At 43.1% G+C, this 13,026-nt stretch overlaps 1 protein-coding gene across 9 annotated transcripts in view; it reads right to left on the minus strand.

Moving 5' to 3' along the window:
• nbeaa (neurobeachin a) overlaps window positions 1–13,026 on the minus strand; it is a 908,137-nt gene that overhangs the window by 571,417 nt on the left and 323,694 nt on the right. For all 9 annotated transcript variants that reach the window (XM_072262897.1, XM_072262901.1, XM_072262905.1 and 6 more), the window contains one exon: window positions 3,057–3,138. In XM_072262897.1, coding sequence (XP_072118998.1) covers window positions 3,057–3,138 — 82 coding nt within the window. The remainder of the gene's footprint in view (window positions 1–3,056; window positions 3,139–13,026) is intronic.

Here is a 13,026-nt window from a genome sequence, read left to right on the forward strand (position 1 = left end):
ATCTCATCTCTCGTATACTCTATGTATTTGAAAAATCTTTTTTTTTGTCTTTTATATTATTGGCTAGCTTACCTTCCTATTTCATATTTTCTTCCATCATGGCATTTTTCGTTACCTTCTGCTGGTTTTTAAAAGCTTGACAATCCTCTGCTTTTTTCACTTTTATGCTCTCTTTTTTGCTTTTATGCTGTCATTAACTTCCCTTGTCAGCCACAGTCATCCTCCCTTTTGAATACATCATCTTTCAGATGTATCTTTCCTGCGCCTTCCAAATTTCCCCCAGAAACACCAGCCATTGCTGTTCTGCCATTATCCCTAGTAGTGCCCACTTCCAATCAACTTCGGCCAGCTCCTCTCTCATGCCTCTGTAATTCCCTTTACTCCACTGCAATACTGATACATCTGGTTTTAGCTTCTCTTCTCTAACTGCAGGGTGTATTCTATCATATTCCATAGTTGTGCCGTGGAGAGCATTCTGACAGGCTGCGTCACTGTCAGGTATGGAGGGGCTACTGCACAGGACCGAAAGAAGCTGCAGAAGGTTGTAAATCTAGTCAGCTCTATCTTGGGCACTAGCCGACAAAGTACCCAGGACATCTTTAGGCAGCGATATCTCAGAAAGGCAGCATCCATTATTAAAGACCTCCAGCACCCAAGGCATGCTCTTTTCTCACTGTTGCCATCAGGTAGGAGATACAGAAGCCTGAAGGCACACACTCAGCGATCCAGGAACAGCTTCTTCCCCTCTGCCATCCGATTCATAAATGGACTTTGAAGCTTTGGACATTAACCTCACTTTTTTTTAATATATAGTATTTCTGTTTTTGCACATTTTTTAATAATCTTGTGGCGGCCCACTTTCTACGCAGGCGAACCAGCTCACAAAATGACGTGCGTGGCGGCAGAGAGGCCAGCCCCAAAATGGCACTGGGCCTTCTTCTTCACCAGCAAGGGGAGAAAGCCCGCGCGCAGGAAGAGACTTTTGTAATACACCTCTGACGTCATTTCCGCCCGGAGAGGGCGGGAACAGAACTGCGTAGAAGCCAGTGCCGCGAAGTTTGAATCAACTAGTTTCGAGTGCAACTTACAGACTGCGTGTTGTTATTTCCAGCTCTGTGTGTAGCACATCGCTACAATCTATTCAATATACATAATTGATTTACTTGTTTATTTATTTTTCTTCTCTCTCTCTGCGAGATTACTGAACTGCTGCTGCTAGTTTAACAAATTTCACGTCACATGCCGGTGATAATAAACCTGATTCTGATATTATAATCAATACTTTTTAAGGGTTTCTGGACCTTAAGTTCCCTAATCCAATTTGGGTCACTAAATAATACCCAATCCAGAACTGCTGTTCCCTAATAGGCTCAACCATAAGCTGCTCTAAAATGCCATCTCATAGGCATTCTACAAATCCCGTCTCTTAGGATCCAGCAACAACCTGATTTTCTCAATCTTTCTACCCTTGCAGTTTCTTAACTCTACTCACAAGGATTCTACATCTCTTTTTAAGGGTTTGATTTAATTTTTTACCTACAGAGTCATCCCACCCTCTCTGCCAGTCTGCCTTTCCTTTTGATACAACGTGTATCTTCTTTTAGCCACAACACAGAGATGCCCACAACATCATACCCGCCAATCCCTAACTGCTGCACGATCATCTATCTTATTTCATATACTGCGTGCATTCAAATATAACACTTTCAGTCCCGTATCCGTCACCCTTTTTAATTTTGGTCCCCGTTACACTGTAACTCATCCCACTAACAGTAACTTTTCCCTATCATCTGTCTTTCCTCACAGTCTCACTACATACTGATTCTAATGTATACCAACTACCCCATCCTCAGCCCTATCACTCTGGTTTCCATCCCCATGCCAAATTAGTTTAAACCCTCCTCAACAGCTCTAGCAAGTCTGCCTGCTAGGATATTGGTCCCCCTCGCCTTCAGCTGTAACCCATCCTTTCTGCACAGGTCATACCTTCCTCAAAAGAGTTTCCAATGATCCAGAAATCTGAAACCCTGCCCCTGTACCCATTCTTCAGCCACGCATTCATCTACCAAATCATTCTATTCTTAACCTCACTGGCATGTGGCAGGCAGAAAACCAGGGATTACTACCCCGGGGGTCCTGCTTTTCAGTTTTCTCTCTAACTCCCTATATTCAGGACCTCCTCCCTTTTCCTATCACTGTGGTGCATATTGGTACTAATGACAACCTCCAGCTGCTTCCATCTCCTACACTATCTCTTTCGCCATGTATTCAACTGTACTACCTTCCTATCTCTTGCCTTGCTAGCACTTTGCACAGGTTCTGATTTGTTACTTTCTACCTAACTCACTAAATTCCCTTTGCAGAACCTCATCCCTCTTCCTTCCAATTGTACCAAATATGGATTACATCCTCTGACGGCTCATCTTCCTCTTTCTAATAACATATGTCTGGTCAGACATCCTTGACTCTGGCACCAAGGAAACAACAGATCAAGCTGGAGTTTTAGGCACGGCCATAGCTAAGTTCCTCTATGCTCCTGGTGATAGAGTCTCTTATCACTACCTCTTGCTTACTCTTCAACCTTCCCTGCCGTACAAGAGCTAGTCATGGTGCCACTGAATGCTGTTGCATTCTCCTAAGAGACCATACCTCCCCAACAATATGCAAAGCAGTATAATTTGTCTGAGAGGGGAATAGCCACAGGGGTCTCTTACGCAACTACTTGCTGCTCCAACTCCTACCTGAAGCTCCTACCTATAACATTTCCAGTTTTCCAAACACTCCTCAGTGAGTCTAACTGCCACTTCAACTGATCCATGCAGTCCGACAGAAGCTGCAGTTGAATACACTTCTAGCTGCACACATAGCCATCAAGGATACTTAACTTCTTCCTGATCTCCCACATCTTGCAATTTGAGATATTACCTCCTTAGAGGTCTCCCACTTTAACCAATTTCGTAGCTCCCTTCCAAGTCTCTATCAAAGCCACTTCATAGCTGGACAAGGGATCCTACAACAGATTATACTCACTAATGAAAAGAAACATGCAGACTTACTTGGATTTTGAATTTTTACAGTTGAGTCTGGTTCCAGATGAGGCTTGTGAACAACTTGAGTGCACACCTGTTCAGTTAAAATCTATATAAAAACAAAATTGAAAGTCATGGACCTTAAACCTTCATATTACTGAATAAAACTTCATACAATTTCTAAGGATCTAAATTTTTGGTAAGGATGTTCTGAAATCAAAGAAGAGAATAGTTGTGAGAATTCTCACCATTATATTATGGAAGCAATCCGACAGCACCTTAATCAGCCTTAATGTAAAGTTAATGATGCTCTCAGTAATAAAAATACAAAAAGCTGGAAATATTCAGTAGGTCAGGCCACATCTGTAAGAGCAACAGTTAACATTACAGGCCAAAGACCCTTCAACCTTCGGTAAGATCTCCAAACTTGAAATGTTAACTTAAAATTCTTTCTCCACAAATAGGGCCTCAACTGCTGAGTATTTTTTTTACATTTTCTGTTTCTATTTTATATTCCCAGCATGTGCTGTTTTTATATTTTGCACTGATTTGTTGTCAGAAATACTCTGACCTTCCACAAATGTTGTTGTAAACTGTATCAGTAAGGGACCACCTATATACTACTAAAACTCTCATGTTCTGTCTGTCTGTTTGTGACCTCCAATTAGCACAAACGGTGCATTACAGTGGCATTTTATTTGGCTAAATCAAATTAAAATGTGCTAACTTACAGAATGCGGGCAAAGTTCAGGATTATATATTCGTATAAAATTGCTCATTTGGCAAAAATCAACAGGCTGGCTTTCATCCGAGACCCGATTGGCCATCATGGAAATCGGGACGTGACAGCCTGACGCATGCGCACAGCCAGCCTCAGCAGCAACACCTACCGGAGCAAAAGGGCAAGGCAGCTCTATTTTGAGGGGTCACATTCTGCTAATCACCATCAGCATGTGCAGGATTGGGACAGATCTAACTGCCACCCATCAATAAGAGATAGTTAATGACGTACTTCGAGACACCCATAAAACTCTTTGCTGCAGTCAAAGGACTGCGGTGACTATATCACGTCCATTTAGGAGAGCTCCAACCACATCATCAAGAATAATCAGCATCCTTTGGTGTTAGTGCTTCGTATCTTCTATCCAGCATTAGGCTAAAAAAAAATGGTCAGCCTAATTACGCCGCATGGAAAGGGAAGGGGGACATTATGGTCAAGAGATGATGCCAAACGTCGTCGGGAAGCAGCAAGGAGAGGGAGAGAACAAGAATTGGATGAGGCCAGGGGCGCAAGACTCCAGGATCAAAGAGTCAGGATGAAAAAAGATGAGAGAAGGAGAGACAGAGGAGGAGAGGCATGCACGTTCTCCAGGATCAGAGACAAACAACAAACAGCAGAAGAGCTGAAGAGATGGGGGGATGAAAGGGCTGCACATCTCTAGAATGACAATGAGAGGCACGAGAGTGGCAGATAAACCAGAAATGATGCCATCAAAAGTGTCCTTCATTAAACGAGGAGTAGCTATATTTGCTTTGCTATGCGTCGTTCTTCTTTAATAAACTGAGGTTTTCTACTTCAGTTTCCAAAGCAAAGCGATACCAATAGCATTCAGGAAAATTTAATGTTTATTCTGGTCACATCAGACAACACTACCCTTCTCTCAAAGGGCGCCCCAACGGGTCACCCCGTTGTCTAGTAATTAATTAACTGTGGGAGAATGAACTTGCACAATTGTCCACATATTTGGCACTAAAATGGCTAAAAAAATGTTTAATCTGGCACATTCAGGAGAAAGGGAGCATTTAAACCTGACAGTATTGTGGTTAAGTTACTAGGCTAGATGATGATACCTGAGTGTGGACATATCACCTAACTGCATTTCAACAGTACAGCATCAGAACTTAGCAAAGTATGAGAAGTGATATTAAATGCAAGGTCATTTTAAAATTCAGTTAAGTTCAGCACAGAGAATCTCAAGCAGCTTTGAAGGAATCTTTAAGTTACAGCTCCTGTGATTAAACAAGACCAGATGCAGTTTCTCAGTTAACTTCATAATCATCTAGAACTAATTATCTCATAATTACTGTCAGCTGAGGCCAGGACTATTAAACGCAAACAACAGGAATTCTGCAGATGCTGGAAATTCAAGCAACACACATCAGAGTTGCTGGTGAACGCAGCAGGCCAGGCAGCATCTGTAGGAAGAGGTGCAGTCGACGTTTCAGGCCGAGTCCTGACGAAGGGTCTCGGCCTGAAACGTCTACTGCACCTCTTCCTACAGATGCTGCCTGGCCTGCTGCGTTCACCAGCAACTTTGATGTGTGTTGCCAGGACTATTAAAATTAGTTTTCCCATTATGCAAACAAAGAATAAATTTCAGAGTGCAGAAATCAGAATCTGCTAATTGTTGTGAATTATATATAAAAGCATCAATAGGACCAAACCAATTCAGAAGTGTGAAAAACAGGAAATAAAAATCTAGTGATATTTTTCCTGTATCTTATAAGGGACACTCAAAATGGCAAATCAGAACAGTGCAACTAAGATTAGTTTCTTAAAACTGATTTATTAGCTAAGCAAAAGTATAAACGTAAATTTTTGAGTTGTGATCTTAATTACTAAGTAAAATAGGTAAAAGAGCAGATAAAGTACTGTGTTCTTTTTACAAGTTTGACCTGCTGGAGACCATGAGGTAAGGAAGAAACTGATTTCAATTCAGGGGCTCTGGCACCAGTACTGGGTAAAGAGGTCTAGGATAGGCTTCACTTGAATTGTGTTGAGACCAGTATCTTAACACATTAAGTATCTAAGGCTTCAAACTAAATGGGGGGTGGGGGGGGGGAAGAGATGTAGAAAGAGGGTGGGTGGGTTCAGATGGCACAGAAAGTTACAGAAATAACAATCTGGCTAAAGAGATAAATGGAGAGCCAAAGCATACAAACATAAACATGCTCCTGTTTGAGTACTGTTGGGGAGGGGACAGCTTACTTGGGGGAAGCGACAGTGGCCGTGCCTCCAGCACAGAGTCTGGCCCTGTAGCTCAGAAGGGTAGGGAAAGGAAGAGGAGGCCAGTTGTAATAGGGGATTCGATAGTAAGGGGGTCAGATAGGCGATTCTGTGGACACAATCCAGAGACCCGGATGGTAGTTTGCCTCCCTGGTGCCAGGGTCCGGGATGTTTCTGATCGCGTCCAAGATATCCTGAAGTAGGAGGGTGAGGAGCCAGAGGTCGTGGTACATATGGGTACCAATGACATAGGTAGGAAAAGGGAAGAGGTCCTGGAAGGAGAATACAGGGAGTTAGGAAGGGAGTTGAGAAAAAGGACTACAAAGGTAATAATCTCAGGATTACTGCCTGTGCCACACGACAGTGAGAGTAGGAATGCAATGAGGTGGAGGATAAATGCGTGGCTGAGGGATTGGAGCAGGGGGCAGGGATTCAAGTTTTTGGATCATTGGGACCTCTTTTGGCAAAGGTGTGACCTGTACAAAAAGGATGGGTTACATTTGAATCCTAGGGGGGGCCAATTTCCTGGCGGGGAGATTTGCTAGGGCTACTAAGGTGACTTTAAACTAGAATGGTTGAGGGGTGGGAATCAAATTAAAGAGACTAGGAGAGAGGAGGTTAGTTCACAACAGGGGGATGGGAACAAGTGCAGAGAGACAGAGGAGTGTAAAATGAGGGTAGAAGCAAAAAGTAGTAAGGTGAAAAGTAAGAGTGGCAGGCCGGCAAATCCAGGGCAAAAATCAAGAAGGGCCACTTTTCAACATAAGGGCTAGGAGTGTTGTAAAAGCAAGTCTGAAGGCTTTGTGTGTCAATGCAAGGAGCATTTGTAACAAGGTGGATGAATTAAAAGTGCAGATTGTTATTAATGAATATGATATAGTTGGGATCACAGAGACATGGCTCCAGGGTGACCAAAGATGGGAGCTCAACATTCAGGGATATTCAATATTCAGGAGGGATAGACATGAAAGAAAAGGAGGTGGGGTAGCATTGCTGGTTAGAGAGGAGATTAACGCAATAGAAAGGAAGGACATTAGCCGGGAGGATGTGGAATCGATTACGGGTAGAGCTGCAAAAAAACTAAGGGGCAGAAAACGCTGGTGGGAGTTGTGTACAGGCCACCTAACGGTAGTAGTAAGGTTGGGGATGGCATTAAACAGGAAATTAGAAATGCATGCAATGAAGGAACAGCAGTTATAATGGGTGACTTCAATCTACATATAGATTGAGTGAACCAAATTGGTAAGGATGCTGAGGAAGAGGATTTCTTAGAATGTATGCGGGATGGTTATCTGAACCAACATGTCGAGGAACCAACTAGAGAGCAGGTTATTCTAGACTGGGTATTGAGCAATGAGGAAGGGTTAATTAGCAATCTTGTCGTGAGAGGCCCCTTGGGTAAGAGTGACCATAATATGGTGGAATTCTTCATTAAGATGGAGAGTGACATAGTTAATTCAGAAACAAAGGTTCTGAACTTAAAGAAGGATAACTTTGAAGGTATGAGACGTGAATTAGCTAAGATAGACTGGCAAATGATACTTAAAGGGTTGACGGTGGATATGCACTGACAAGCATTTAAAGATCGCATGGATGAACTACAACAATTGTTCATCCCAGTTTGGCAAGAGAATAAATCAGGCAAGGTAGTGCACCCATGGCTGACAAGGGAAATTAGGGATAGTATCAATTCCAAAGAAGAAGCATACAAATTAGCCAGAAAAAGCGGCTGAGGACAGGGAGAAATTCAGAGTCCAGCAGAGGAGGACAAAGGGCTTAATTAGGAAGGGGAAAAAAGATTATGAGAGAAAACTGGCAGGGAACATAAAAATTGACCGTAAAAGCTTTTATAGATATGTGAAAAGAAAAAGATTGGTTAAGACAAATGTAGGTCCCCTACAGACAGAAACGGGTGAACTGATTATGGGGAACAAGGACATGGCAGACCAATTGAATAACTATTTTGGTTCTGTCTTCACTAAGGAGGACATAAATAATCTTCCGGAAATAGTAGGGGACAGAGGGTCTAGTGAGATGGAGGAACTGAGGGAAATACATGTTAGTAGGGAAGTGGTGTTAGGTAAATTGAAAGGATTAAAGGCAGATAAATCCCTAGGGCCAGATGGTCTGCATCCCAGAGTGCTTAAGGAAGTAACCCAAGAAATAGTGGATGCATTAGTGATAATTTTTCAAACTCTTTAGATTCTGGACTAGTTCCTGAGGTTTGGAGGGTGGCTAATGTAACCCCACTTTTTAAAAAAGGAGGGAGAGAGAAACTGGGGAATTATAGACCGGTTAGCCTGACATCGGTGGTGGGGAAAATGAGAGAGTCAGTTATCAAAGATGTGATAACAGCACATTTGGAAAGCAGTGAAATCATCGGACAAAGTCAGCATGGATTTGTGAAAGGAAAATCATGTCTGACGAATCTCATAGAATTTTTTGAGAAAGTAACTGGTAGAGTGGATAGGGGAGAACCAGTGGATGCAGTATATTTGGATTTTCAAAGGCTTTTGACAAGGTCCCACACAGGAGATTAGTGTTCAAACTTAAAGCAACACGGTATTGGGGGTAAGGTATTAATGTAGATGGAGAATTGGTTTGCAGACAGGAAGCAAAGAGTGGGAATAAACGGGACCTTTTCAGAATGGCAGGCAGTGACTAGTGGGGTATCGCAAGGCTCAGTGCTGAGACCCCAGTTGTTTACAATATATATTAATGACTTAGATGAGGGAATTAAATACAGCATCTCCAAGTTTGCGGATGGCACGAAGCTGGGCGGCAGTGTTAGCTGTGAGGAGGATGCTAAGAGGATGCAGGGTGACTTGGATAGGTTGGGTGAGTGGGCAAATTCATGGCAGATGCAATTTAATGTGGATAAATGTGAAGTTATCCACTTTGGTGGCAAGAACAGGAAAACAGATTATTATCTGAATGGTGGCCGATTAGGAAAAGGGGAGGTGCAACGTGACCTGGGTGTCATTATACACCAGTCATTGAAAGTAGGCATGCAGGTACAGCAGGCGGTGAAAAAGGCGAATGGTATGCTGGCATTCATAGCAAGAGGATTTGAGTACAGGAGCAGGGAGGTACTACTGCAGTTGTACAAGGCCTTGGTGAGACCACACCTGGAGTACTGTGTGCAGTTTTGGTCCCCTAATCTGAGGAAAGACATTCTTGCCATAGAGGGAGTACAAAGAAGGTTCATCAGATTGATTCCTAGGATGGCGGGACTTTCAGAAAGACTGGATCGACTAAGGTTATACTCTCTGGAATTTAGAAGATTGAGGGGGGATCTTATTAAAATGTATAAAATCCTAAAGGGATTGGACAGGCTGGATGCAGGAAGATTGTTCCCGATGTTGGGGAAGTCCAGATCGAGGGGTCACAGTTTGAGGATAGTGGGGAAGCCTTTTAGGACCGAGATGAGGAAAAACTTCTTCACACAGAGAGTGGTGAATCTGTGGAATTCTCTGCCATAGGAAACAGTTGAGGCCAGTTCATTGGCTATATTTAAGAGGGAGCTGGATATGGCCCTTGTGGCTAAAGGGATCAGGGGGTATGGAGGGAAGGCTGGTACAGGGTTCTGAGTTGGATGATCAGCCATGATCATACTGAATGGCGGTGCAGGCTCGAAGGGCCGAATGGCCTACTCCTGCCACTATTTTCTATGTTTCTATGTTTCTATGCACCTGGAAATATGATTAGAATAGGGAAAATAGTATAAAGCAGTGGTCCCCAACCACCAGGCTGCAAAGCATGTGCTACCGGGCTGCGAGGAAATGATATGATTTGGCAATATGAAACGATATGAGTCAGCTGTACCTTTCCTCATTCCCTGTCACGCCCACTGTTGAACTTGAATGCACGCAAGGTCATCAATCGGTCATTGACCTACAACTACTTGATGAGTAAAAAATGTCGCTTGAGAGTTTCTTTGGAAGAGGTGGTAGGAGACATAAAAGGCCTAACGATAATGATAATGCAGAGACAGCTGAGGTCAAGGCTGCAAAAAAAAAAAGAAGAAAGCTTCCTTCAACAGAAAATACGATGAGTCGTACATAAAATATGGCTTTATTGCGACCGGTGACTAAGCCCCGTGTGTTATATGTGGAGACAAGCTGTCTAATGAGGCAATGAAGCCCTCAAAACTGCTTTGGCACCTTGGGTCCAAGCACCCTGCAGTTAAAGACAAACCCACTGAGTTTTTTGAGCAGAAAAAAACGTGAGCAAGCGGGACAGAAGCAAGTGCTGAGAGCCACCACCTCCGCAAAAATGCTGCTGCTCTGAGAGTGTCGTACTTAGTGGCTAGCCGTATTGCTAAGGCTAAGAAGCCTTTCACTGTTGGTGAAGAATTGATTCTGCCTGCTGCCAAGGACATATGCCATGAACTGTTGGGAGAAGCTACAGCTAACAAGACAGCACAGGTTTCTCTTTCAGCTACCACAGTTTCAAGGAGAATCGATGACATAGCAGAAGACATCGAAGCACAGCTGTTGGAATGGTTTAACGAGTCACCATGGTATGCTATCCAGGTCGACGAGTCTACCAATGTCGACGACAAGACAACACTGCTGGTTTATGTGTGATATATATTTCAAGACCATGTGCACGAGGATATGTTGTGTGCACTGCCGCCGCCAGCTAACACAACTGGGGCAGAACTATTCAAGTCTTTGAATGACTACATGTCAAGCAAACTGGACTGGTCATTCTGTGTTGGAATATGCACAGACGTGGCTGTAGCTATGACTGGATGGCTGTCTGGTTTCACTACCCGAGTCAAAGAGGTTGCTATTGAATGCTAGTCTACACACTGTGTCTCACACACAGGGAAATGCTGGCTAGCCGAAAAATGTCACCTGATCTTAACAGCGTGTTGAGTGACGTTGTTGAAGTTATCAATCACATCAAAGCAAAAGCCGTTAACTCACGTCTGTTTGAGCAGCTTTGCGAAGAAATGGATGCAGAGCACAAACACGTTCTCTTACACACTGACGTCAGGTGGCTATCAAGGGGGAGAGCCCTGGCCAGGGTTTTTGAGTTAAGAGAGCAGCCACAGAGATTTCTTTCAGGACAAAATTCACCACGAGCAGCACACTTCTGTGACGAGGAGTGGATAGCAAAACTCGTTTATCTGTGTGACATCTTCAACCTGCTCAATGAACTCAATTTGTCACTTCAGGGGAGAATGACAACTGTCTTCAAGTTGGCAGGATAAAGTGTCTGCTTTCAAAGCCAAACTGGAACTGTGGGGACGGTGACTGGATGGGCATATTTGACATGTTCCCAACATTAGCTGGGATTTTGGGAAAGACTGAGGCTGCACCGTCCTTCTCACAGCTGGTGCACGATCACCCACCTTCGCTGTCGACAGAATTCGAGCATTAATTCCCAAACACAAATGACCCAAGACGTGCAAAGGAATGGGTCCATGACCCACTTGTGAATGTCCCCGGTGAATCATCCATGTCTTCGAGCTTGCAAATGACAGTGGGCTGAAAAGTATGTTTGACATAACATCTCTGCCGGCATTTTGGATCAAAGTTATGGCTGAATATCCTGAGATAGCCATGAAAGCACTGAAAACTTTGCTTCCATTTCCAACAACGTATCTCTGCAAAGCAGGGTTTTCTACAATGAATATAATGAAAACTAAATTGTGGAACAGACTGGGCATAAGGAACCCCCTTTGAGTATCTGTCTCCCATCACCCCTTGATGGGACCATCCTGTTGCAGGGAAACAAGCCCAGGGCTCCCACTGATTCAGCGATATTGGTGTGCTGCAATGATTTTATATGTTCATACGAGGAAAATGTGCGCTGTGTGTTTAATATCCAAACGTTACTTAAAATGTTATGATGCTATTGACTTATAATTAACTTATCACTATATTCATGCGAGGAAAATATGCACTGTGTTTAATATTAAATTCATTAGATAAACCCTTATAGAAACAAAAGTGAGTGTACTAGCCACTTATAGTTGACTTATCACCCATATTCTGGTCGTGTATCAACTATACACCGCCCACCCGCCCCCCCCCCCCCCGCCCCCGTCAGCCAATCAGCAAGAATATTGTCAATATTAAACTGGTCCACGGTGTAAAAAATTTTGGGGACCACTGAAAGCATATTTAAAGAACTTCATCTAAATGCATGTATTATTGGTAATAAAAGAAATGATTTCATTGCATATATAAAATTTAATAGGCATGATCTTATAATCATTACAGAAACACTGTTTCAAGGATTCTTGCGACCCATATTTCAAGTATGAACAAACAGAATGATGAGGAGGAGGAGGGGAGATTGATTTGTTTATAAAGCATATCATCACTGCAGTCATAACTAGTAACTTAATCTTAGAGGATGAAGATGCAGCATCTTTTTGGTGAAGTATATCGAAAGGTGAAAAAGTAACAAGATGGAGCACCCAACTGGCCCCCTAAAAATAGCAATACTGCAAACAGTATTATTCAATAAAACAATGAAAATTTTCAAAGAAGCTGTTGTTGACTTTAGAACATGGAACACTGAACAGTCTAGAACAGTTCAGGCACTTCAGCACACAATGTTGTTCCAATCAGTATATAAACCTACTCCACAATCAACCTCACCCTTCCATCCTACATAGTTCATAAGCCTCAAACATGGGAAAGTCTGCAGATGCTGTAAATCCATAACAACATACACAGAATGCTGGAGGAGCACAGCAGGTCAGGCAGCATCTATGGAAAAGAGTAAACAGTCAACGTTTCAGGCCAATACACTTCTTCAGGACTGAGAAGGAACAGCAAAGACGCCAGAATGAATAGGTGGGAGGAGGGGAAGGAGGTTAGCTGGAAGGTGATAGATGAAGCCAGGTGGTTGGGAAAAGTCAAAGGCTGACTAGAAAGAATCTGATAGGAGCAGAGAGTGGATAAAAGCAGGAAGGGTCCTGACGAAGGGTCTCGGCCTGAAACGTCCACTGTACCTCTTCCTAGAGAT

The sequence above is a fragment of the Mobula birostris genome, chromosome 7, assembly GCF_030028105.1.
Source record: "Mobula birostris isolate sMobBir1 chromosome 7, sMobBir1.hap1, whole genome shotgun sequence".
Lineage (NCBI taxonomy): Eukaryota > Metazoa > Chordata > Chondrichthyes > Myliobatiformes > Myliobatidae > Mobula > Mobula birostris.